The 24,303-nt window shown below is 36.5% G+C and overlaps 1 protein-coding gene across 3 annotated transcripts in view; it reads right to left on the bottom strand.

Moving 5' to 3' along the window:
* STXBP5L (syntaxin binding protein 5L) overlaps nt 1–22,063 on the bottom strand; it is a 338,367-nt gene extending 316,304 nt beyond the window's left edge. For all 3 annotated transcript variants that reach the window (XM_070369985.1, XM_070369991.1, XM_070369994.1), the window contains exons 1-2: nt 21,933–22,063; nt 20,701–20,897 (exon numbers count right to left, since the gene is read on the bottom strand). In XM_070369985.1, the coding sequence (XP_070226086.1) occupies nt 20,701–20,889 (189 nt within the window). In that variant the 5' untranslated portion in view covers nt 20,890–20,897; nt 21,933–22,063. The remainder of the gene's footprint in view (nt 1–20,700; nt 20,898–21,932) is intronic.
* Nucleotides 22,064–24,303: the final 2,240 nt, after the last annotated feature.

The raw sequence follows: 24,303 nt of genomic DNA, 5'->3' as shown, positions 1-24,303 counted from the left end.
AAAGTGAAAGTGGAGAGTGAAAAAGTTGGCTTAAAACTCAACATTCAGAAAACAAAGATCTGGTCCCATCACTTCATGGCAAATAGATGGGGCAACAGTGGAAACAGTGTCAGACTTTATTTTTGGGGGCTCCAAAATCACTGCAGATGGTGACTGCAGCCATGAAATTAAAAGATGCTTCCTCCTTGGAAGGAAAGTTATGACCAACCTAGATAGCATATTCAAAAGCAGAGACATTACTTTGCCAACAAAGGTCCGTCTAGTCAAGGCTATGGTTTTTCCAGTGGTCATGTATGGATGTGAGAGTTGGACTGCGAAGAAGGCTGAGCACCGAAGAATTGATGCTTTTGAACTGTAGTGTTGGAGAAGACTCTTGAGAGTCCCTTGGACTGCAAGGAGATCCAACCAGTCCATCCTAAAGGAGATCAGTCCTGGGTGATCATTGGAGGGACTGATGCTGAAACTGAAACTCCAATACTTTGGCCACCTCATGCAAAGAGTTGACTCATTGGAAAAGACCCTGATGCTGGGAGGGATTGGGGGCAGGAAGAGAAGGGGACTACAAAGGATGAGATGGCTGGATGGCATCACCGACTCGATGGACATGAGTTTGAGTGAACTCCGGGAGTTGGTGATGGACAGGGAGGCCTGGCGTGCTGTGATTCATGGGGTCACAAAGAGTCAAACACGACAGAGCAACTGAACTGAACTGAACTGAAAGAGGACTTGGATTAGTTGTAAATGTACATTGCAAACTCAAGGACAATCACTAAAAAGCATAAAAATAAGTATAATTGATAAGAAAGAGAAATCTGAATCATATAAATGTTCGGCTAAAACCAGAAAAGATAGAAAAAGAGTCTAAGACAAGTAAACAAAACAAAAAACAAAAGCAACAAACAGAAAATGGTAATAAGTATAATATATGTTAATCCAACTACATTAATAACAGTTTTAAACATCAAGATTAGATACACCAATTAAGACAGATTGTTAAAGTGAGTAAAAAAAAAAATAAGACCTCAACTATATTTTATTCCACAAGATACCTATTTTATTTGGAAAAACACAGCTCAATTAAAAGTAAATGAATGAAGAAAGATACCAACTGGTATCACAGTTCTACATCACTCTTTCCTTCCAAGCTTTCATCATGAATCTTAACCTCTACCTATATATGATCACACTAAAGCAAATGAATACAATCTTTAGACAAATTAATTGCCTTCTGTGACTATGCCCTATGAACCTCCTTGCCTAAATCTCCAAAACACTCAGTAAGTTAAGTTTTTGAATATGTTTCATTCAACAGCTTGGCCATCCTGTTTCCAAATACAACTCTATCCCCCAAATACATATGCTAAGGATATTATTTTACCTCACATAATTTTCTTTTATCAAATAATCTATATTTGCCAGTACATAACTAAAAATAAAGGGTCTGAAAAACAGAAGTGAGACTATTTCAGCATTGTAAAATGTTTGCAGTGATGTGGGCCACATGATCATTTCTCTCTGGAACTTAGTTAAAATACCTGGCTTACCTGATATCATGGAGTTCAGAAGAAAAATCAGAGTATTAAAGATAGCTTACTTCACTCATACACAACAGAGCTTCCCATAGGGGTTTCAAAAATTTAGTTTTACTTCTATAAATAGTTTTTTAAATAAGTTTTATTTTCATAGTGAGTGGAATTTTGTATAATTATAGCTATACAAAAATACTAATTTGCTGGCTGAACTCTCCGAAAAGGCAGAGTTACTTCAAATCTTCATTTATGTGCTTCAATTTTAAAATGGCTACATCTCAACAGATGCAGAAAAAGATTTCCATAAAATCCAACATCCATTTATGATATTAAAAAGCTCTCCAGAAATTGGGCATAGAGGGAACATACCTACATAACAAAAGTCACATATGACAAACCCACAGCTAACATCATCAGATCAGATCAGATCAGTCACTCAGTCATGTCCGACTCTTTGCAACCCCATGAATCGCAGCACGCCAGGCCTCCCTGTCCATCACCAACTCCCAGAGTTCACTCAGACTCACGTCCATCGAGTCAGTGATGCCATCCAGCCATCTCATCCTCTGTCGTCCCCTTCTCCTCCTGCTGCCAATCCCTCCCAGCATCAGAGTCTTTTCCAATGAGTCAACTCTTCGCATGAGGTGGCCAAAGTACTGGAGTTTCAGCTTCAGCATCATTCCTTCCAAAGAAATCCCAGGGCTGATCTCCTTCAGAATGGACTGGTTGGATCTCCTTGCAGTCCATGGGACTCTCAAGAGTCTTCTCCAACACCACAGGTCAAAAGCATCAATTCTTCAGCGCGCAGCATTCTTCACAGTCCAACTCTCGCATCCATACATGACCACAGGAAAAACCATAGCCTTGACTAGACGAACCTTTGTTGGCAAAGTAATGTCTCTGCTTTTGAATATGCTAACATCATACTCAACGGTAAAAGCTGAAAGTATTTCCTCTAAGATCAGAAACAAGAGAAGGATATCCACTCTTACCACTTTTATTCAACATAGTTTTGGAAGTGCCAGCCACAGTAATCTTAGAAGAAAAAGAAATAAAAGGAATCCAAGTTGGAAAAGAAGAAGTAAAACTGTCACCATTCCAGATTACATGATAATATACATAGAAAATCCTAAAGATGTTACCAGAAGATTACTAGAGCTCATCAATGAATTGGGTAAAGTTGCAGGATACAAAATTAATGCACAGAAATGTGTTGCATTTATATACAAATAACAATGAAAGATCAGAAAGAGAAATTAAGAAAACAATTTCATTAACTATCACAGCAAAAAGAATAAAATGCCTAGGAATAAACCTACCTAAGGGGGCAAAAGACTTATACTCTGAGAAATATAAGGCACTGATGAACAAAACTGAAGATGACACAAAGAGATGGAAAGGAATACTGGTGTTTTTGGATTGGAAGAATCAATACTATTTAAGTAAATATACTACCCAAGGCAATCTACAGACTCAATGCAATTCCTACCAAATTACCAATGACACTTTTCACAGAACTAGAGCAAACTTTTAATTTGTATGGAAATACAAAAGATCCTAAATAGAAAAAACAAATCTTGAGAATGAAAAATGGAGCTGGAGGAATTAGCTCCCGGACTTCAGACTACACTACAAAGCTACAGGAATCAAAACAGTATGGTACTGGCACAAAACCAGAAATATAGATCAATGGAACAATATGCAGAGCCCCAAAATAAACCTATGTACCTATGGCAAATTCATCTACTACAAAGGAGGAAAGAATATACAATGGAGAAAAGAAAGTCTTCAATAACTGGTGTTGGGAAAACTGGACAACTACATGTAGAGGAGTGAAATTAGAAAATTCTCTAACACCATACACAAAAATAAGCTCAAAATGGATTAAAGACTTAAATATAAGACAAAATACTGTAAAAATAGAAGAAAACAAAGGCAGAACACTTTGACATAAATCACAGCAATATCTTTTTCAATCCATCTCCAAAAGTAATAAAAATAAAAACAAAAGTAATTAGCCTCCAATTAAAATAAATAAATTTATATTAAAAATTATCTTAAAAAAAACAATTGAACCTAATTAAACTCAAAAGTGTTTATATAGCAAAGGAAATCATAAATAAAATGAAAAGAAAACACACAGAATGGGAAAAAATATTTGCAAATGAGGTGACAGACAAGGGATTAACCTCCAAAATATACAAACAGCCCATACAACTCAATAACAACAAAAAAAATCAAACAATTAAATCAAAAAATGGGGAGAAGACCTAAACAGACATTTCTCCAAAGAAGACATACAGATGGCAAAAAGGTACTTGAAAAAATGCTCAACAATGCTAATTACTAGAGAAATGCAAATCAAAACTATAATGCAGTACTACCTCATTTCAGTCAGAATGGTCATCACCAAAAAGTCTACAAATAATAAATGATGGAAATGGTATAGAAAAAAAGGAGCCCTTTTACACTGTTGGTGGGAATGTAAATTGGTACAGGCACTATGGAGAAGAGTATAGAAGTTCCTTAAAAACTAAAAAGAGAGTTACCTGGCTGCCTGTCAGGGAGTATTTTATGGAGAAAATAGAATCTGCATTATTTTCTCAAAATGGAGAGGAAAAGAAAATGTGAATAAATGGAGAAATAGTGCAAATGAAAACAAAAAATTATTATACTTATTCAGAATAATTGTACTAAACAATAGTTGTTGTCCAAAAATCACATAACAAACTCAAATCAATCAATATGGATTGTTGGCTTTTAATAAGAAAAGTTTCTCTTGTCTAAATATTGAACCAGGCCTGCTTACCAAAAGCTACTTTAAAAGTAATAAATTGCCAAAAGATAAAAAAAATAGCAGCCTCTAACAGCTGTCTGCTGGAGCTTGCCCTGTACTAACAGTTAGGCAGGCCATGGTGCTCTCCTGTTGAACATGAACAATTTCACAGAAAAACAACATCAAACAAGGCTACTCTATGAAGCAAGATAAAAACAAAACCACTCCAGAACCATGTCTGGGGATCAGATAAATATAAGAACATTGCACAAACCACACTAATGATTAAATGTTCCCCTCATTTAGCTGGCATAAGCAACAGCTGCTTCTTTAGCAATTATAGCTTTGTACCATTCCTCCTGCTTCCTGGATAAAAATTCTTAGGATACCAAATGACAGAAATGTCTCCAACTTTCTAACAACACTCAATTCATGCTTCTTTGAACTTTGCTAAAATCATCTAACACAAACACAAATTCTACAAAAAGACCTTCCTAACATCCTCTTACTGGAATATCTCATATTTCCCTGTAGTATGTAATCTCTTTGTTGTAATAAACCCAGATTTGTTTGACTATATGTATACAGTCTTTCGTTGATGGGCACAGGTACTGCATTTTCTTTTAAATATTCTAAAACCCAGCCTACAAATTATTTTGACCAGTCTTTAGCCTGAAAATTATCAGTATGGTATGGATATTATTGCTTAGTTGCTAAGTTGTGTCCAACTCTTTTGCAATCCCATGGACTGTAGCCTGCCAGGTTCCTCTGTCCATGGGATTTCCCAGGCAAGAATACTGGAGTGGACTGCCATTCTCCACGGGATCTTCCCGACTTAGGGATCGTTTGAACCTGCATCTCCTACATTGGCAGGTGGACTCCTTACCAGCGAGCCACTAGGGAAGCCATGGTATTGGTTTAAGAAAAGGCAGAAAGATATAAAACATTGTAATTCCAGATGCAAATCCTGCTGCTGCTGCTGCTAAGTCACTTCAGTCGTGTCTGACTCTGTGCGACCCCATAGATGGCAGCCCGCCAGGCTCCCCTGTCCCTGGGATTCTCCAGGCAAGAATACTGGAGTGGGTTGCCATTTCCTTCTCCAATGCATGAAAGTGAAAGTGAAGTCGCTCAGTCATGTCCGACTCTTAGCGACCCCATGGACTGCAGCCTACCAGGCTGCTCCGTCCATGGGACTGTCCAGGCAAGAGTACTGGCATGGGGTGCCATTGCCTTCTCCAATGCAAATCCTAGTACATATCAAAAGTTAGTATATGACAAAGGAGTATCACAAACAGTAGAAAAAGGAAGAATCAGTTAATAAATAGTGTGCTAAAACTAATTGTTTGGAGGGGAAAAAAAAATCATACTATACACCTGGGAAATTCTATGAACAGAGGAGCCTGGCGGGCTACTGTTTATGGTTCGCAAATAGTTGGACATGACTTAGCAACTAAACACCAACATATGACCAAATTCTGTTTGGATAAAAAAGTTAAAATATAGAAGTTCAAAGCACCAGAAAAAAAAAAGAAATAAATATTTAACTACAACTCTGAATTTTAGAGGCACTTCCTTCCTTAGGAGATAAAAGGGTTCAATAGATTTAACCATACAAAAAAGTGACAATAAATATGTATATATATATACACACACACATACACATATGTATACATGAAAATCATGAACTAGGGAATATTTTCACAAAACTATAACAGACAAGGGCCAATATGTTTAATATACAAATATGCTATGCAAACTAATAGAAAACCACTAAGAAAAAATATATAAGAGGGTAAAGGATAGGGCTTCCCAGTGGCTCAGACAGTAAACTATCTGCCTGCAGTGTGGGAGACCTGAGTTCAATCCCTGAGTCAGGAAGATCCTCTGGAGAAGGGAACGGCAAGCCATTCCAGTATTCTTGCCTGGAGAATCTCATGGACAGAGGAGCCTGGCAGGCTATGGTCCATGGGACAGCAAAGAGTCAGATACAACTAAGCAACTAACACTTTCACTTTCAAAGGACAGAAAAAAATAATTCATGAAAGAAGAAACTCAGCTGGATAATAAATATATGGAAAAATAATCAAGGTCACTACTAATCAAAAAATACAAATTAAAATAATTATAAATTCTATTTTTCAACTACTGAATTGGAAAAATATTTTTAAATATCTAAAGCTGGTGACTGTATTATTTAAATGGTAGTTATATGTTACTAAAATGGGTTTAAATTGCCAAGTCCTCTTGGAAAGTAATCCAGCAAGAAATATAACCTATATATATATAACCTAATTTATATATAAGTCTATATAACCCAACTATTTTACCTCTAGGAATCTAGTCTAAGGAAATAAAATTAAATATGTTGAAAGTTTAATGCTCACAGACATTTGTAACATCATTATTAACAGAATGGAAAAACTGAAACAAGAATTTCCAGTAATAAAGGAAGAGTGCATCCACTAGATGGAGTTTTATAAACCCACTAAATTTATGTTAAGAAAAAATTCATAACAACATGAAGAAAATATTTATGCTTAATACTAAGCAAAAAAAATCCTAGTAAGTAGAATTCTACATAAGATTTGTAACACAAACCAAAATACCACTAAGAGACTGAACATACAATATGTGATGCTGGACCAAGTATGACATCAGAACTCTGGCCCATACACTCTGCCACAGTAAGCTCGGGAAACCTAAGCACAATCCCTGCAGCACCATTCCAGGAAGCCAAACCACCACCTCTGCAACTATCAGCCCAGAACATTAAGATCCGGTCAATGACTGCTGGGCTCCCTAATTCTTGCAGACCTCTCCTCCTAAGACTTCAAATTCAGTACTAATATGTCAAATATGATTTCTAAACCAATCACACAAGACACCCTGCTTACAACTAGCCTGCCTCCATATTCCCGTGTCAACAGCCTCCAATAACAGCCTACCTTAATGAGCCATAAAAGAAAGATTGAAACAATGCCATCTGCAGCAACCTGGATGGACCCATAGATTACCATATTAAGTGAAGTAAGTTACACAGAGAAAGATGAGCATCATATAGTATCACTTAAATGTGATATGTAAAAAAAATGATACAAATGAACATATTTACAAATCAGAAATAGACTCACAGACATAGCAAATTTATACTTACCAAAGGGAAGAGTGGAAGAGGGATAAATTAGGAGCTTGGGATTAACAGATACATACGACTATGTATAAAATAAACAACAAAGGTCTGTATACCTGAAACTAATACAACATGGTAAATCAACTGTACTTCAATTGTTTAAAAAGCATACCTGAAGCCTACTCCTTTTTTCACTATAAAGCTTTCCCCACTTTCTTGCTGGCCTTTGAGTCTTTCCAAAAGCAAGTAATGGTCGCTGACTCCCTTGTGATACAAGCTTTGAAAAAGCAGCCGCTCTTCTCGTTTGGGTGATAATTTAATTCCACATAACAAAAGACTAAGCAAAAAATACTAATATAAGAAAGAAAAGAAAGTTGCTCAGTCGTGTCCGACTCTTTGCGACCCCATGGACTGTAGCCTACCAGGCTCTTCTGTCCATGGGATTTTCCAGGCAAGAATACTGGAGTGGGTTGCCATTTCCTTCTCCAGGAGACCTTCCTGACCCAGGGATTGAACCCGGGTCTCTCGCATTGTAGGCAGATGCTTTAACCTCTGAGCCACCAAAGAAGCCCAACTAATATAAAATGAACCTCAAAAAAATCACTATTCATCTGTATCTGAGTATTCAAAGTACAAATCTGAATGATTTAGAATTGTCTTTCTGTCTACCTTGTTGTATCTTCCCTTATGAGCATGTTTATATGTATAATGGAAACATAATTTTTCAATAAAAATATCTGATGGATTATTGCATGCGTGCATGCTAAGGCACTTCAGTTGTGTCCTACTCTTTGCAACCCTTAGACTGTAGCCCTCCAGGCTCCTCTGTCCGTGGGATTTTCCAGGCAAAAATACTGGAGTGGGTTGCTGTGCCCTCCTCCAAGGAATCTTCCCAATCCAGGGATCGAATCCACAGTTCTTATGTCTGCTGCATTGGCAGGCGGGTTTTTTACCACTAGTGCCACCTGGGAAGCTGATGGACTGTTAGCAATAAAAAAGAGGCAAATTGCTGGTAGATTCAACAGACATATAACAAAAACATTATACTGCATGAAAGAAGATACACACACACACACAAATATACACACACAATATATGCTGTATGATTCTATTTACATGAAAGTCAAAAACAGGCAAAACTAAGCTACGGTGACAAAAGTTTAGAATTTGTTGCTTTTGGAAAGCAGTGGGAGTGGGCAACTGACTGGACAGGGGCAAGAAGAAATTTTAAGAGTATTTAATAAGACATCCAATACATATTTTGACTGATGGTTACACAAGTAGATATATCCGAAAACTCACTGAAGTGAGCACTTAAAATCTGTGAATTTTATGATGTGTAAATTATATGTCAAATTATTCTTTCCCTGCTCTTTCCTATGTTGCTTTCAACTATCAAGTGTTCTGCTTGTAGCACCCTATCCTCTCTATATTTACCTTTTTCAAAGCTTCTTAAACCTACAATTCTTCTCAGGATAAAATACATGGAAATTTTCATTAAAAAAGAATAAAAGAAGAAGTTTCATAAAAGTTACAGAAAATGAAATACACATGATGCAAATCCTTAATCACATAAAAAATATAAATGGTTCATGTAGTGTGTAGTAAGTAGTCTTGCAAACTCATTCCAAAAAGATGATGGCCCAGTTTAAAAGTGCCTAATACAGTTATACATAATACAGGCTTTCAATAAGTAAGTATATAATAAGTAAATGAATTCACCTGATGCCGAGTCTAGTACCCAATACTGTGTCAAAACAAAAGAGTACTAAATATTGATCAGTTTGAAATGTAGAGACATATTGAATCACTATGTTGCATAACAGGAACTAATATAGTGTTGTAGTTCAATTATACTTCAAAAACAACTGAACAAAAAACTCACAGAAAAAGAGATCAGATTTGTGGTTACTACACGTGGCTGGGGGTAGGGGGTTAGGTACTGGATAAAATCAAAAGGTACAAACTCCTAGTTACAAAATAAACAAGTACCAGGTATGTAATGTACACATGATAAATATAATTAACACTGCTGATTACATGTGAAAGTTATTAAGAGTAAATCCTACAAGTTATCACAAGAAAAATTTTTTTCTTTAATTTTAAACCTATATGAGATGATAGATGTACATAAACTTGTGATAATCACTTAATGATGAATGTATATCAAATCACTATGTTGTATACCTTAAACTTTACACTGCTGCATGTCATTATATCTCAATAAAATCAGAATTTAAAAAAGGGTACTGAATATTACCTCAAGTAGTAAAGGAACTTTCGTTAAGACAGAACTGGAAAAAAGCAAAAAAAGATCCAATAATAAACTACTAAGAGACTTTCAAATTATATAAGTAACCAGTAACAATGTACAAATTATTTATAAATGGATTTATCAATATCAAAGTATGTTCCTCATCAGTATTCTGATTCTCTTCTTACTGCCCTCTGATATCCTATAATGTAGTAAAAATCTACATTAATACCCCTGATCAATCTACTTTCAGCTTCTTGCTATAATATTCTAAGTATACAAAGTGAGTCCTTGTAAATACTTTCTTTTTTTCACCTGTCTTTTAAATATTCACTTAAACAGATACGTGTAACTGGATCCCATCCGTCTAGTAACTAATTTCATAGATAAAAGTTAAAACCATTGAGTGCAACCTAAAGAATCTACTCCACTCTTATTACTTTGATATATCCTATATCTTTTATACTTTCCTCTTTTCTAATATTCTCAGGGACATACACCCAACAGGAGCAACACAAAGTATGAATAGTTCAGGCTAATTTAAAATACTGGGCTTCCCTGGTGGTTCAGCTGATAATGAATCCGCCTGCAATGCATGAGACCTGGGCTCGATTCCTGGGTTAGGAAGATCTCCTGGAGAAGGGAATGGTTACCAACTCCAGTATTCTGGCCTGGAGAAGAATTCCATGGACTGTATAGTCCATGGGGTCACAAAGAGTTGGACATGACGGATTTAAAATATTATTTTTCCAACTCCTTAAAAGATGTGACCATCTCTAGAAAATAACTTTTGAAGTCTACTTTTCATCTTGTGGTACACTGCACAGCCCACTCACTTCCTCACATATAGTCATCCAGTTCAGAAATGAATCAAAGAGCCTATATTCAACAACACACACGAAAGCACAGGATTGCAGATCTCAAAACAAACTGTAACATGACACAAACTAAACTAAAGATGAGTTCAGGTCAGATGAAAATGGAACATGAATCTTGTTTGGATCCCAAGACATGTACATATTGCTATATTTTAAATGGATAACCAACAGGGACCTACTCTTTAGCACAAGGGACTCTGCTTAATGTTATGTGGCAGCCTGGATGGGAGGAGAGTTTGGGAGAGAATGGATACCTGTATGTGTATGACTGAGTCACTGTGCTGTCCACCTGAAACTATCAAACATTGTTAATCAGCTATACTCCAAAGCAAAGTAAAAAATTTTTTTTAAAAATGATACTATGGGACAATCTAGGGCTTCCCTGATAGCTCAGTTGTTTAACGAATGCAATACAGGAGACCCTGGTTTGATTCTTGGATTGGGACGATCCTCTAGAGAAGGGATAGGCTACTCACTCCAGTATTCTTGGTCTTCCCTTGTGGCTCAGCTGGTAAGGAAACCACCTGCAGTGCAGGAGATCTGGGTTCGATCCCTGGGTTGGGAAGAAGGGAACAGCTACCCACTCTGGCCTGGAGAATTCCATGGACTGTATAGCCCATGGGGTAGCAACGAGTCAGACACAACTGGTACTATGATACTATGGAACACCCTAGGAAATTTAAACATTAACTGCATATTAGATTATAAAAAGAAATTTTGTTCATGTTTTTAGATGCGACAATGGTTGGGGTTTATATTTTTTTAAAGGGGGGAGTCTTTATCTGATCTCTGAAGTTTTTTAGATATTCAATAAAAAGGTATAATACGTGGGGTTTGCATTAAAATAATGAAATGGTAAGTGAAGATTTACAAAAATTGTTGAAGCTGAAAGTTTATTATAATACTGTCTGTTCTTGTTATTTCGTTTTCCATAAAACAACAAAAACAAAAGATAGGTGAAAGTAAAGAGCATCTTTGTGATAGGCAGAGTAATGGTTCTGGAAAGAACCTGTGAATATGTTAGGTTATATGGCAAAGAGGAGTAAAGGGTTGCAGATGATATGAAGGCTGCTAGTCAGTGGACCTCAAGATTGGGAAATTAACCTGGATTATCCTGTGGGACCAATGTAATCACAAGTGTCTTAAAACACAGAAGAGGAAAGCAGAAAAGTTAAGAGTCAAAGGATGCAATGTGAGAAAGATTCAACTGGCCTCTGCTGGCTTTGAAGTTGGAAGGGGGCCACCAGTCAAGGAATTGTGAATAGCCTATAAAAGCTGGAAAAGAAAACACTTTCTCCTAGACGCTCCAGAAAGAAATGCAGTCCTACCAATGACTGGATGTTAGGCCAGTTACGCCTATTTCTAACTTCTAACCTCCTGAATTATAAGATAATAAATTTGTGCTGTTCTAAGCCATTAGTTGCTGGTAATTTGTTGAAGCCAAAATAAGAAACTAACACAATCTTCTAGCAGACCCACAGATTTTTACATGGAGATAAAGCATAGAGTTTACTGAGAATTCAAATGAAATATGTATTTGCCTCAAGTAAAGAAAAAATTTCCAACTCAGACCCCTTACTATCTTTTTCTGGTTTAAATAATTTTTTATTGCTCAGTATATTTCTTTCTCTTATGTCTTATTTTGTTTTTATTTTTTAGGAACTATAAATTCGAGCTTAGGGAGGCTTACCTTTGTCTTGAAAAACAAAACAACAAAGCTTTTATATCATTTGCTAACCTAGTTTTAAGAGCGAGATGGGAATTATCTTGCAAGAGTAATATCTCTACCATGAATGATGGAGGTCTAAGTCTGGTGCTAAAAGGAGACAACAGCATTGTTGACAAAATTATAATCAGCTGGTGACATCTGTGGAAAAGAAGCCCTTGCAAATTTCTAAACTCTGTTAGAAAGATACCCTTATTATCTTAAAGGGCAGGTACTTTAAGGCAGGTACTATTACCTACGCTACTTTCCCCTTTCTGGTAGCCTCAATTTCTTCCGTGGGTCAACTGCATTACCCGTCCCCTGCAATATACCAAAATGCTACCAGAATCGATCATCTCTACTACTTTCCCAACACTTTTCTCTTATTTAAAACCAATTTACACACTTAATCTTAAAATTACTGATTCTATCAATTCTATTTTCTATTATCGTGTGATCTTAATTCTATCCATCATCTTACTATAAATATCTTTGCCCTAATCAACTTTCTCTTGGTCTAATTCAGCTGTCTCGTGGTACTTCTGACTTGTTTGTTGTTTTTCATTTCTTCTGTTTCCACCATCCTTGATCTCTCTGCAATACTAAGACACCCTTGAAGTTCTCTTTCTTAATATTCTTTCTAAAGAAAGTTTTCAGATTATCTGTCTCTACTTTTGAGTTTTCCTCATATCATTGTGCTAAGTTCTCTCACCTCTCTTTTGCTAGCTTTACATTTCCATCTACTTAAATGTTTACAAACAGTAACTATTTCCCCCAGACACAATCTAACTTCTCAATTTACTGTACTACTTATTTTCAACCTTTTTTAGTTTGAAGACTTAAAGACAGGTCTTTAGTCAATTTACAATGAACAAATCAGACTGAACATTAAGCCATCCAATCAATTTTCTTGATAGTCTAATTTATTGTCTTCATTTAAGTAAAGTACTAGATTTCTAATGTGACTGAAATGTACAGGTGATTAACAGAGCAGAAAAACTGAAAAAACATAACAATTTTCTCTGGCTACTCTTTAAATCTACATTTAAAACCCCATTATTTGTTGCTTTTATGCTATTTCCAATTCAAGATATATACTTACTGTACATACATAATCCAGTTATAAGAAGCTACTAAAATTAATACATTAAAAACTATATATTTTAATTAAAATTCATTATATTGATTATGTATCATCATTACATAATATATTCAAAGTCATTCTCTATACCATTTATAACAATTGGTATATCTGGGCCTTCAATAGAACTAAAATCATACTCTTCTTCCTAATATTTTATGTAAGTCTAGAAAGTATCATGAGTGATTTCTCTGATACATCAACCAAAACACATTATTTCACTCATTATAGTCAGTTGGTTGAGAATGATTTATGTCCTAACCATTTTTAACTCTGTATAATAAATATCTTTGGAATAATTAAAATTGTCAAAATACCTTCTTGTTATATGCCTTCAGTGACTATGAATGCTCCATTTAATCAAGCCTCTGTACAGGAAGGCTTATTATGCACTTTTTAGAGCTTTTATATTCTGTTCTTTACAACTACCTTCTATAAATCCTTTAAATACAATTTTCTTTATTTCTAAAACTTAATCACTTATTTAAAAATACACTTAATACATATTTTTAAATAAAAACATTCATGTTTAACACACATTAAAAGATTAGCCCTTTAAATATTAAAAATAATCAAGAAAAGTTACCTTTTTAAAATTAAAAAAGGACCCTTGCTATAAATAAGATCTTTTATAAAAGATACTTATTTTGACAATTAAGTAGGAAAAACCTCAATTTAAAAAGCATTTAAAACAGGGCTTCTACTTGAAACTTCTAATGGATATAGTCAAAGTTATTGCTATTAAACTACTATGTACATGGTTCATAGAATATATTGTAGGAAACCAATATAATCATTCTATCATTACAAGTAAACTATGAAACTATGATTTTTCACAGGCACATATTCAAGTGAAGGCAGAAGGGATCTATAGAAATCACTAACCTTCAAGAAATAGGAATTTGGTTTAATCACTACTGATAATCCTAAGTCAGAAAGTATATAAGATTTTAAATTAGTTCTATATTGAGATACACACAAAGCATCACACCACTGTTTTTAAGAACATGAGACCTGCCATACTAAATGAGACCAACAGCCCAATTTGCTGACAATATACTAGCACCAAAGGACCTTTTGTGAGAAAACATAATTGTTCTCTATGGTAACCTAAAAAATTTGTAATCATATTTCCTACAAATCTATAATCCCTTACTTGAGCTTGCCCCTGCACTCTTATGCTCTCAGGATAGGCAAAGTAGAGTTTAGACCACTGAAATAGCTTGGCTTTGGTTTTCCACTTCTTAAAAATTAATTTATTTTAATTATATTTGGCTCTTAAATTTGTTAACATCTCAATCCCAACAAGAGTGCTTAATTCATCTGGTTTGCCTCCATCTGTCCATGAAGTCTTTGTCAGATGCTTTACCCATAATAAGTGATCCTGCAGTGTCAACTGTACTATCTTTTATTCTACCCATTTAAAAGTGTAGAATGAGACAAGTCCACATCTCAGACAATCTTGTATAGTTCCTTGAATGAATGAAAACTGCAGAAATATGGAATTATGGGCTGTGCCAACTTCAGTTACAGACCCTCCCAAGTAAAATGATATTAAATTAGAAGAATATGGAGACAATGAAAAACCTGGAGAAAAGATATCTAGGCAATTAATCTCCTTTCAGCTTTTCAAGGTCCTGGAAAGCCCAACTCTCCACAGTCCACGACTATGTTTCTGACCTTACACTTGTTTCTCTGGGAAGATCTGGTATTACGTCTAGTATGAAGATCATGATTACAATCCATTCCCATGTAAGAAGTTACACTAGTTATCTGTGTGTTGGCTCTGACACCATGACCATTTATAAAATCAACTTATAAATGTTGATGAAGAGTGAGTTGGCTAATGTAAGAGTTTATTCAAACTTTAGGGATTATGCCATCTGGTTCTAGTGATATATTTATTTTTGTCTATTTTGTTAATTAGGTCTAGAACACCCATGTGTTTGTCACTGTCAATCTAATACTTCTAAATTGTTCCCCTAAAAAAGATCGTTTGGAAACAAAAATAAAAACTTAAATAAATGTAACTGAATCTTTCTACAATCTTCTTTTCCATATCTTTCTAAAAAATATGTACCATGTTCCTAAAGTGGTGTCACTCTTCTGCTCAATGGCTTCCTTGTGTTTATGTAATATAAGATGTATTTAATAAAAGTATTTTCCAAAAAAAAATTGTTCAAAACATCTAATTTTCTCTTAATACATCATTCTATGAGATTCCTAGCTTTCATTCATTCATTCAACAATTATTTGACTGCCTTCTATGTGGCAGGCTCTGTTCTATGAATTAGTGAGACAGTTGCAAACAAAATAAAGCCCTGTCCTCATGGAGTTATATTATAATAGGTGAAGCAAAAATCAAGCAAGTAAACATAATTTAATAACAGTTAGTTGTAAGTGTTATCAAGAAAACATAATCGGGATAAGGGCAGAGAGCAAAGGTGATGAGCAGTGATCAATGAAGATCTCTCTGAGAAGTTAACAACTGAACCAAGAACTGAATGCTATAAAGACAACAAGTAATGTAATTATTTGGGGGTGGGGGGAAGTGTTCATGTAAAGGAAACAGCAAATGCAAAAAGCCCTGAGACAGGAACATTTTTGAGAAATAGTAAGAAAGCAAATGTAGCTGGTGCAGAGTAAGTAACAGAAAACAGCTGAAAATGATGTCTATCTGGGGTCAGATCATTTAGAGCTTTATAAGACATAACAGGACTTCTGATTTTATTTTTAAGAGAAATGAAAAACCACTGAAAAATTCTGAGCAGGAATGACATAATATAATTTAAATTTTTAAAGGACTCTTCTACCTATTATGAGACTGTGGTGAGGCCCCCGTGAAAGCACGGGAAACTCTTTTAAGAAACTCTTAAAAGAAACTCTTTTAAGGTAATAAAATAGTAGTCCAAGCAAGAGAAGAGACATGGTCAGATTTGGGAAGTACTTTTAAGGGAGAGACAACAGAATAATCTCTACCTTCTCAAAGTCTCTATGTTTCCTGAGGAATTAATTATGTTGCCTATTCTAATAAGTGAGAAAAATGAAGCAGAAAAAGTACGGGATTTAAGGATGAAAAATCAGAGCATTAAACTTAGCTATGTCTCTTACCAACTTTGGAGAGCTAAATTCTCTGGTCTCAGATATCTTCTCAGTAAAAGAAAAATATAATACTACCCTTGATGTCTTTACAGGACTGTTATGAAGGTCAAATGGGTTATCTTACAGATGAAGCTTTACTAATTGTAATTTAACCAACTTGCTAGATTAACAAAAACTCTCCATTCTCTTTGTAAAACACAGGTTGATACTAATGGTTCATTAAATGTTCAAAACTACTAAATTCTGTAGCTAGAATACTCACACTCTCCTGCTCCCAGACTAATTAGGTATGGGCCATATAACTGTAGGGATGAACATAAAATGAATCTAGAAAAAATACATACACATACATACGTTTGTTCATCTATAATTTGTATATACTTCCATATATATACACATATGTATATGTTCATCTAGATTATACACATGAGTATAAACTGCTTACTGAAATACGTATATGTCTGTGTGTGTGTATATATATCATCTGACACTTAAATTTCCTCTGAAAGCATAAATATCCTTATTCTATTTTAAACAAACAAAAACTAAAAATTGCACATAATGAATTTGGGATGGTTTATGGATAAGAAGTCTACACAGAACTTCAATCAGAGAATCAATATGCAACAGAAAAATCTTGATTGGTTATCAGGTGCTTTGTAAATTGATGCATATTTAAATGTTTTCAGTTTAAATGTTTAAGATATATATCATTATCAATGACTTTATGCTTCAATCTCCTTTCAATTAATCAACGAACCATGGATATGCTACTTCATTCATAAAGTACATCAAGTGCCTACTATACTGATTCTCAATATTGACTGTGCATCAGAATCTCCTGTGGGTACTTTTTAAAAGATATAAGTGCCAAGGCCCCATCCCTAGAAACTGATTTTCTAGGACTAGGGTAGACCTAGAAATCTTTCTTTTAGACAGAGTTAAGAACCACTGGCCTAAAAGGTAGTGAGCACCCTAACAATGAGAAGAAAATAAACTATAATTGTTTCCCAAAGAGTTCATAGTATAATAGTGTCAAAAGTCTTTTTAAAACACAATAAGCTGCTAAATTCACATCATGGCAGATGCTACAGGAAAAGAGAGACATGAAGAGAAACCTTAACTGTCTGGGATAGGTAAATGAGGAAGGCAGTGGTCACAGTTGGTGTTTGAACTATGAAGTAATGAAAGGTAACTGGAATTCTCCAATTATATTAAAGCTGGAAGAGATATTCTAGTCAGAAGCAGTAAGCTAAGAAAAGGCATTGAGATATGAGAAAATAATGGTGCTTTCTGAGAATGCAGTATATCTAGGGCATCAATGAAACAAGGATGGAAAGGTAAACACAAGCCCCTTCCAAAAGGAACTATATCAAGTTAAATAGTCTGAAGTTTAGTGTACAGAGACGTAGTTTCAAACTGTTTTCACGGAATTCAGAAAAGGCAGTTCAATATTTCAAAAAGGCCATACAAATATCTGAACAACACCGGGTATTCAAATGTATGCACACTGAACTTAAAACAGATTGCAGTAAACCAATGCATTAACCTGTTTTTTGCTGACCTTGAACCAAAATTTCTTCTGCCATTTGTTTCTGAACTTCTTAGAGATGTGTCACTGATTATAAAGCCTGTATTTTTATAAGGCTAGCAAATGTCCTACTACCTGCCTATGCATAATATCATATAACAAAACCAAATATAAAAAACGACTTCTGTTTGTAGACCACCACTGCTCCAGGGAAACCAACATAGAATTTTTAGCAGGAAAATGACATAAATAACATTATAATTCAGAAATAACCATTATAACAAAATGAATTGGAATAGGGTAAAACATGAGGTGAGAAGATCAGTTAGGAACTGACTTCAAGAGACCAAGCAAGAAAATATAATAGAATAAACAAGTATTGAAGATGATGAAAAGGGAATAATGGAAATACTAAGAAAATAGAATATGATGTGAAGGCCAATCAAATAATGGAAAAAAAGATGGTTTTCAAAAGAGCAGATTCATACTTTAATTTTAGCCATACTGAAAAGACAGAAGTACTTAGAAGGTACCAACTGTTTAGTACTCAGAAATGAATATCTTTTGCACATTTAATCAGTGAGTTCAAATTAATTCCCCATTTTAGCAACAGTCTTAATTTTGGGATATCTTTAATCCATCTTTACATATTTTGTTACAGTCCAGAAAACCTAAAATCATGCAACCACTTTTTAAAATTAACTATATTCCTATCTAAGCATGTCACAGTACTTTACCCACTTGGTGAAATTTCAATACTATTAGTGTTCAGCACACATAGCTATCTATCCTTATAATTTCTTTGAATATTATTACTTATAGCCCACTGGTTATAGTCATTCTATCAAGAACAAGGTGATTTTAAAACTTTAACAATAATATAAATGTGTGTTTCATTGCCTCTTCCAACTTATACATTGCCTTCACCTAACCATCTTGTTTGATCTTCCCAAAAATCCTCTTGGGTAAGAAGAACAGAAATACTTACAGAAGCCCTATTACCATACTACAGATGAGAAATTCAAGTCACAAGGAGATAAATGTCTTACCAAAGATTATATGGCTGACAAGTGACAGAGCTTTAAATAAAATACAAATTCTCTGATTCCTAGGTCGGTGTTCTTCCTACCATGCCATATGTTTTTTTTAAATAATACATATTTAACTTTTGCCACTTTGAATGACTATCTCTTGCCTACATAAATAAGTAAGTGATTATCTATCCCATTTTCCTCTCTTGCTTTCCCCTAAAACCTTATCTACCAGCTTTATAACCTCAAGAGTCCAATGCCATTCTGTTTCAGAAGTTTATCTTTTCTGTATCAATTTTAACTCTACTAAAACTCTCCTGCATTACTATCACATTCATGAACTGAGACACTTAGGCAATTGTTTTCAGAATCTTGGAATGGTAATAGTAATACATCAAAGATTAGAGAATCTGGGCATAATTCCCCTGCCTAGCAGTTTAAATCTGGCCTTTAGGGCCCTTTCACATATTTGTCTCATTAAGCTCCTCCCTTATTTGACAAAATATCTATTATTTCAAAGTAAGGATAAAATTCTACACAACTTTGTATACAAAACTGTACTGTATACAAATTTCACAGAGTAGGTTAGGACAAATTCTGTTTAACCCAATTCTAAATAAATTCACTTTTATGTAAACTAGTTTATAATATTTTAATAATTAAAGACTTGTTTTTATAATGACCCTACTGGCAACACAGACTAAGACAATAATTGAAACTTACCCATTACACATGATTTGTTTACTACACATAATTTGTTTACTACAAAAACGATTTTAATAATTTCAAAAAAATTTGTGTTGAATTACTCAAAAAAGTAATACTTAATTTCTATGGTTTCAAAAATTTACTATTTATTCTCATGCATACAAATGACTTGGTAACTTTTTTATTGAACATAAAAAGTCAAAAGCACATTTCTAAGCTACCTCCTAAAAAAACAATAAAAATTATAAACCCCTTTATGTCAGAAAATAAAACAATTACTTCTATATATGAACACCATGCTTGTTTTGTAAATTCTCCACTCTCCCCATCAGAAACTCTTTTGCTTATTAGCTCAATATTAAAGTATAATTACTTAAAACGTTTCCTCACTAAACAATAACACAGTCTATTTTTGAGTTCCTATAAGTATTAAGCCCACAGTATTTGTTTATTAAGAATTTAAGAATCTAGGTATGTTTTTATTCAGAATTTTAAACACTGCCTTCAGATCTTTTAGTGGATGTATTCATCTAGCTCTTATCTTTTCAATTCTAGCAATATCTTAATAGCTTTAATCCTTTTATACTGAACAGTAAAATTAGTTTTTCTGAGTAACATTGAATTAACTATTTATACATAAATATTAAATTTAAAAGTATTCCAAGACTGAATCTTAATATTATCTTGCATATTCTACTGGTAATGTTTGCTTATTAATACTTCCCTTAAACTATAACTGCTTTATAAGTTGATGCCTGGAATATCTTAATACAAACTGACTTACCCACAAAATTCTCTGCACCAGACTCTCTGATACCAGCATCTGAAGAATTTCCAGCCCTTAGAGGGTGTGTTTTAATTCGTTCCTCACAGCAGTAAAATAAAGAATAAGCTTTAAGCCAATTCAAAACTTACCTTACAAATCTGGAAATAGTCTGAAGTCAAGGTTTCCTGAATCTCCTCTCTGAGAATCCCTGCAGTCCCTGCCGGATGTGTGGAGCCACTTCCAGCCCCGCCACCACTGTTACTGCCACTGCTGCTGCCACTGCCAGGGGATGAGGCCGTTAAGCCATCCAAAACTTTTCGGAAATTAAACTTCTTCATTTTAAAAACTGTGGAGAAATTCAAAGGAAAGGGGGACTTACTACATGGAATTATACATGGGGAAAAGTGTTTAGCTTTTCATCAATCACGGCACTAGCCAATCCCCATTTTTACATGAGTTTTTTAAAAAAGGAGGGGGGGACTCAATCTATCAAATTTTAATTATAAAAAGCATATCCTTCAAAAATATAAAACACAAACTCCAAGAACACCAGTATTTCCTCCTCGCACATCAAATTTTCAAGGGCTTTATCCCCAGCTGTAGCTACGCTTTATCAGCACCGAGGTAAAAATAAAAGGCAGTGTCATCATCGTCATTAGCATTATATCATCATTATTATACAATCAAACCAGAGTCCCACAAACCAAGACTCTCTTTCTTAAAGGCGGGCTTTCCTCCTGAAGGTTGAGCTCAGAGTATTTTTATTTTCAAAAAAATGGTGGTGGAAGGGAGCTAGTATATATTCTGCAACCACCTTCGGGGGTCTCCCCCAACATCTTCAACGCTCCCTTTTTCTCAACAGGAAAAGAGGCGTGGGGGGGTGTTTTTTCTATTTCCCACTCAGAACAGCCCGTACCCCCAAACACCTGCAGGTGATCCACAGCAACAGCCGACGGGAGGAGAGAGCTGCTGCGCCGACTACCTCCGCTTCTGTCTCCGCTTCCCCCCTCCCTTCTTCCCCCTCCACCCCTCCTCGCCCCGCTCTGCCTGCAGCGGGAGCCGCGCCAACCCGCGCGTCCGCTCTCCAGCAGCACGGCAGCGGCTCTTGGGGGTCGTAAGGCAGAGGCGACGACGGTTGCGCCCGAGTCCTGCCTTAGCCGGCGGGGCAAGAAAAGCCGCCGCTCCCGCTGTCCCTCCCCAGGCCGAGCGCCTAGGCGCCGGGCTCTAGCCCGCGGGCGCGCGAACACACAAACACCCTCACGCAGACCTACGCGCCCGGGCGCTCACGCGCACAGACACACACACAGGTGCGAGGGAGCCGCGGCTGGACGGCGGCGTCGGCGTCCCAAGGGGATGACTATCTGACTCCCGACTTAGGCACCTTCCTCAGCCGCCGCTAGCCGACTGACAGCCCGGAAAGCTGAGGATTCGGAGGGAGGATGGCTCTCAGGCGTCCGACCGGCCCGGCTCCGGCCGCTTCTCCAGTCCCTCTGGTAGCGGCTTCTGGCGCTCTCCGAGGTCCTAACGGGGCAGGCAGGCAGGCAGAGTCCACCGCAAGCTCCGCCCTCCCGCCGTGGGAGGCAAGCCCCGCCCCCGAGCCACCCCCTTCTCTCTTGCCCGGCTCCTCCTTCCCGGGCCGCAAGGGGCCCGAGAAAAGGGAGGAGAGCTCCGCTACGTCAACGGGCGGAAGCAGCTTCGGCTCCAATCCTGGGCTCCAAAGGTCCAAGTTCCGCGGTCGAGAGGCGCGGAAGAAATTTGTGGATAGGTCGAAGGAAGAGCCAATGAAAGGGGGAGGGGAAATTTTAGAGAGGCCGGTGAAGTATTTGATTGACAGCGGTATTGGCCAGTATGTAAGGGGGCCGTGCTTTGGGGGCTGTAATTGGCGCTACCTGTTGAAGGACGCAGGTATGAATCAATAGAATACCAGGAAGCGTGCGAACTTGAGCACCTTCAGGGCTACAGGAGAGCTTATCCTACATCTGACTCTGGACAATTCTGCGAACTGGGCAACTGTTTTGCAGTTTATCACTTCCGAGCCTCTTCCTTCTCTCCGGGTGCATCTGCTTGTCTCCCCTCACTGCTATGCAACTTGTATAATTGCTTAACAGGTCACATCTGCCAAATGGAATTTAATTGCTATAGTTACAGAATTTATATTAATAGCATACCAGATCCCAAGGAAAGAATCGTTCACGTTGTTCCAATATATACACTTGCTTTTCCCCCCATTTTCATATATACCAAAAAAAAATTTGAAACATTTTTCTCACTTAGTAAACCATGTCAAGAATACATTTTAAGCTTTTTCTATGAGTCACAGTAATCATTTTGAAAGATGCACTATTCGGTGCAGGGTTTTGGTTTTGTTTTTGTTTTTTAAACCAGCATCAGAAAGGGAAGATGTGGTTCTGAGCCCTAACTTGCTACTGAATTGGGGGAATTTGGGACCTCGATTTCTTCATCTCTGAAAATGAGGGCCTCGCAGGGGACCGTAGCCAGCTGTCGTCTATAATCTGGGCAATGCAACAGAAAGTCAAAGTCTCTACAGTCCATGGAATTCTCCAGGTCAGAATACTAGAGTGGGTAGCCTTTCCCTTCTCCAGGGGATCTTAAACAACCCACGTATCAAAGCCAGGTCTCCCACATTGTAGGGGGATTCTTTACCAGCTGAGCCACAAGGGAAGCCCAGTGCAACAGAGTTCCTTAGTAATCATCTCATATATTCTTACATTTTAGAGATCTTCTAGGATAACCTCTTCTTTTATTTTCCCTTTTATTATTTTCTTTTCTTTTCCCCTTCAGAGGAAGGGGATGGAAGGAGTGAGGGATGAAAAGGTAGACCTGAAAGAGAAATGAATTGTCTGATGTCACATAGCAAGGAAATGGCAGAGATGGAATACAGCCCAGTTTTTGGAATCCTCAGGTCAATGCTCATGTTCTTTTTTATTTTCTTCAGTACTATTTTACTCCTTTGGAGACCTCCCAAAGAACCCCCAATACTGCCTGGTAGTCTGTTATTGCCACAGCTAGAAAGTAACACTATTGTAGTCAAACATGGTACTGTATATTTCTACCTTATTCAGCACCTGACATAATGTTTTACATATAAAAGGTGCTTAAAGGACTTTGAATAATAGGGTTATTAATAGTTACTAGTAAAAGATCTATGAGATGGTACCCAACTATATCCAGTACCATTTGGAGGGGTAAAAACAAGGGTAGAACAAATGCCATGTCTGATGTAAACTAGTTTTTAGTAGGGTTCCAAATACTATAGTGCTTCCTAACAATATATATCAGTCCTTACTCTCTTTCTTCTTGGCCCACTTCACTTCTAAGTATGGGTGCCTATTGAGACTGAAGAGTTTTCTTTCCTCTTTTTTATGTTTTGCTTTCTTTTAGAAAGGGGAGAAGTGAATTGCTTTAACTTTTTGAGAAGTAGGCACTGTTGTCTAAAATAATGGATTTAGATGCCCTCCTTTCCTTCTTCAGAGGGTCTATTGGCAACTCCTTTAATTTTTAAATAAAGGAACCAAACCTATAGCAAGTGATCATTTGGTCTTTTGATGAGAATGAAGAAAGAAGATATTATCCTGAATCAGCAAAATTAGAGTTATTATTTGCAACCCCCTAAACCCCACCCCCAGAAGGCAATGGCACCCCACTCCAGTACTCTTGCCTGGACAATCCCATGGATGGAGGAGCCTGGTAGGCTGCAGTCCATGGGGTCCCTAAGAGTCAGGCGTGACTGA

Source organism: Bos mutus, chromosome 1, assembly GCF_027580195.1.
Source record: "Bos mutus isolate GX-2022 chromosome 1, NWIPB_WYAK_1.1, whole genome shotgun sequence".
Lineage (NCBI taxonomy): Eukaryota > Metazoa > Chordata > Mammalia > Artiodactyla > Bovidae > Bos > Bos mutus.
The sequence above is the reverse complement of the archived record's forward strand: the minus strand, read 5'-3'. Positions and strand labels throughout refer to the sequence as shown.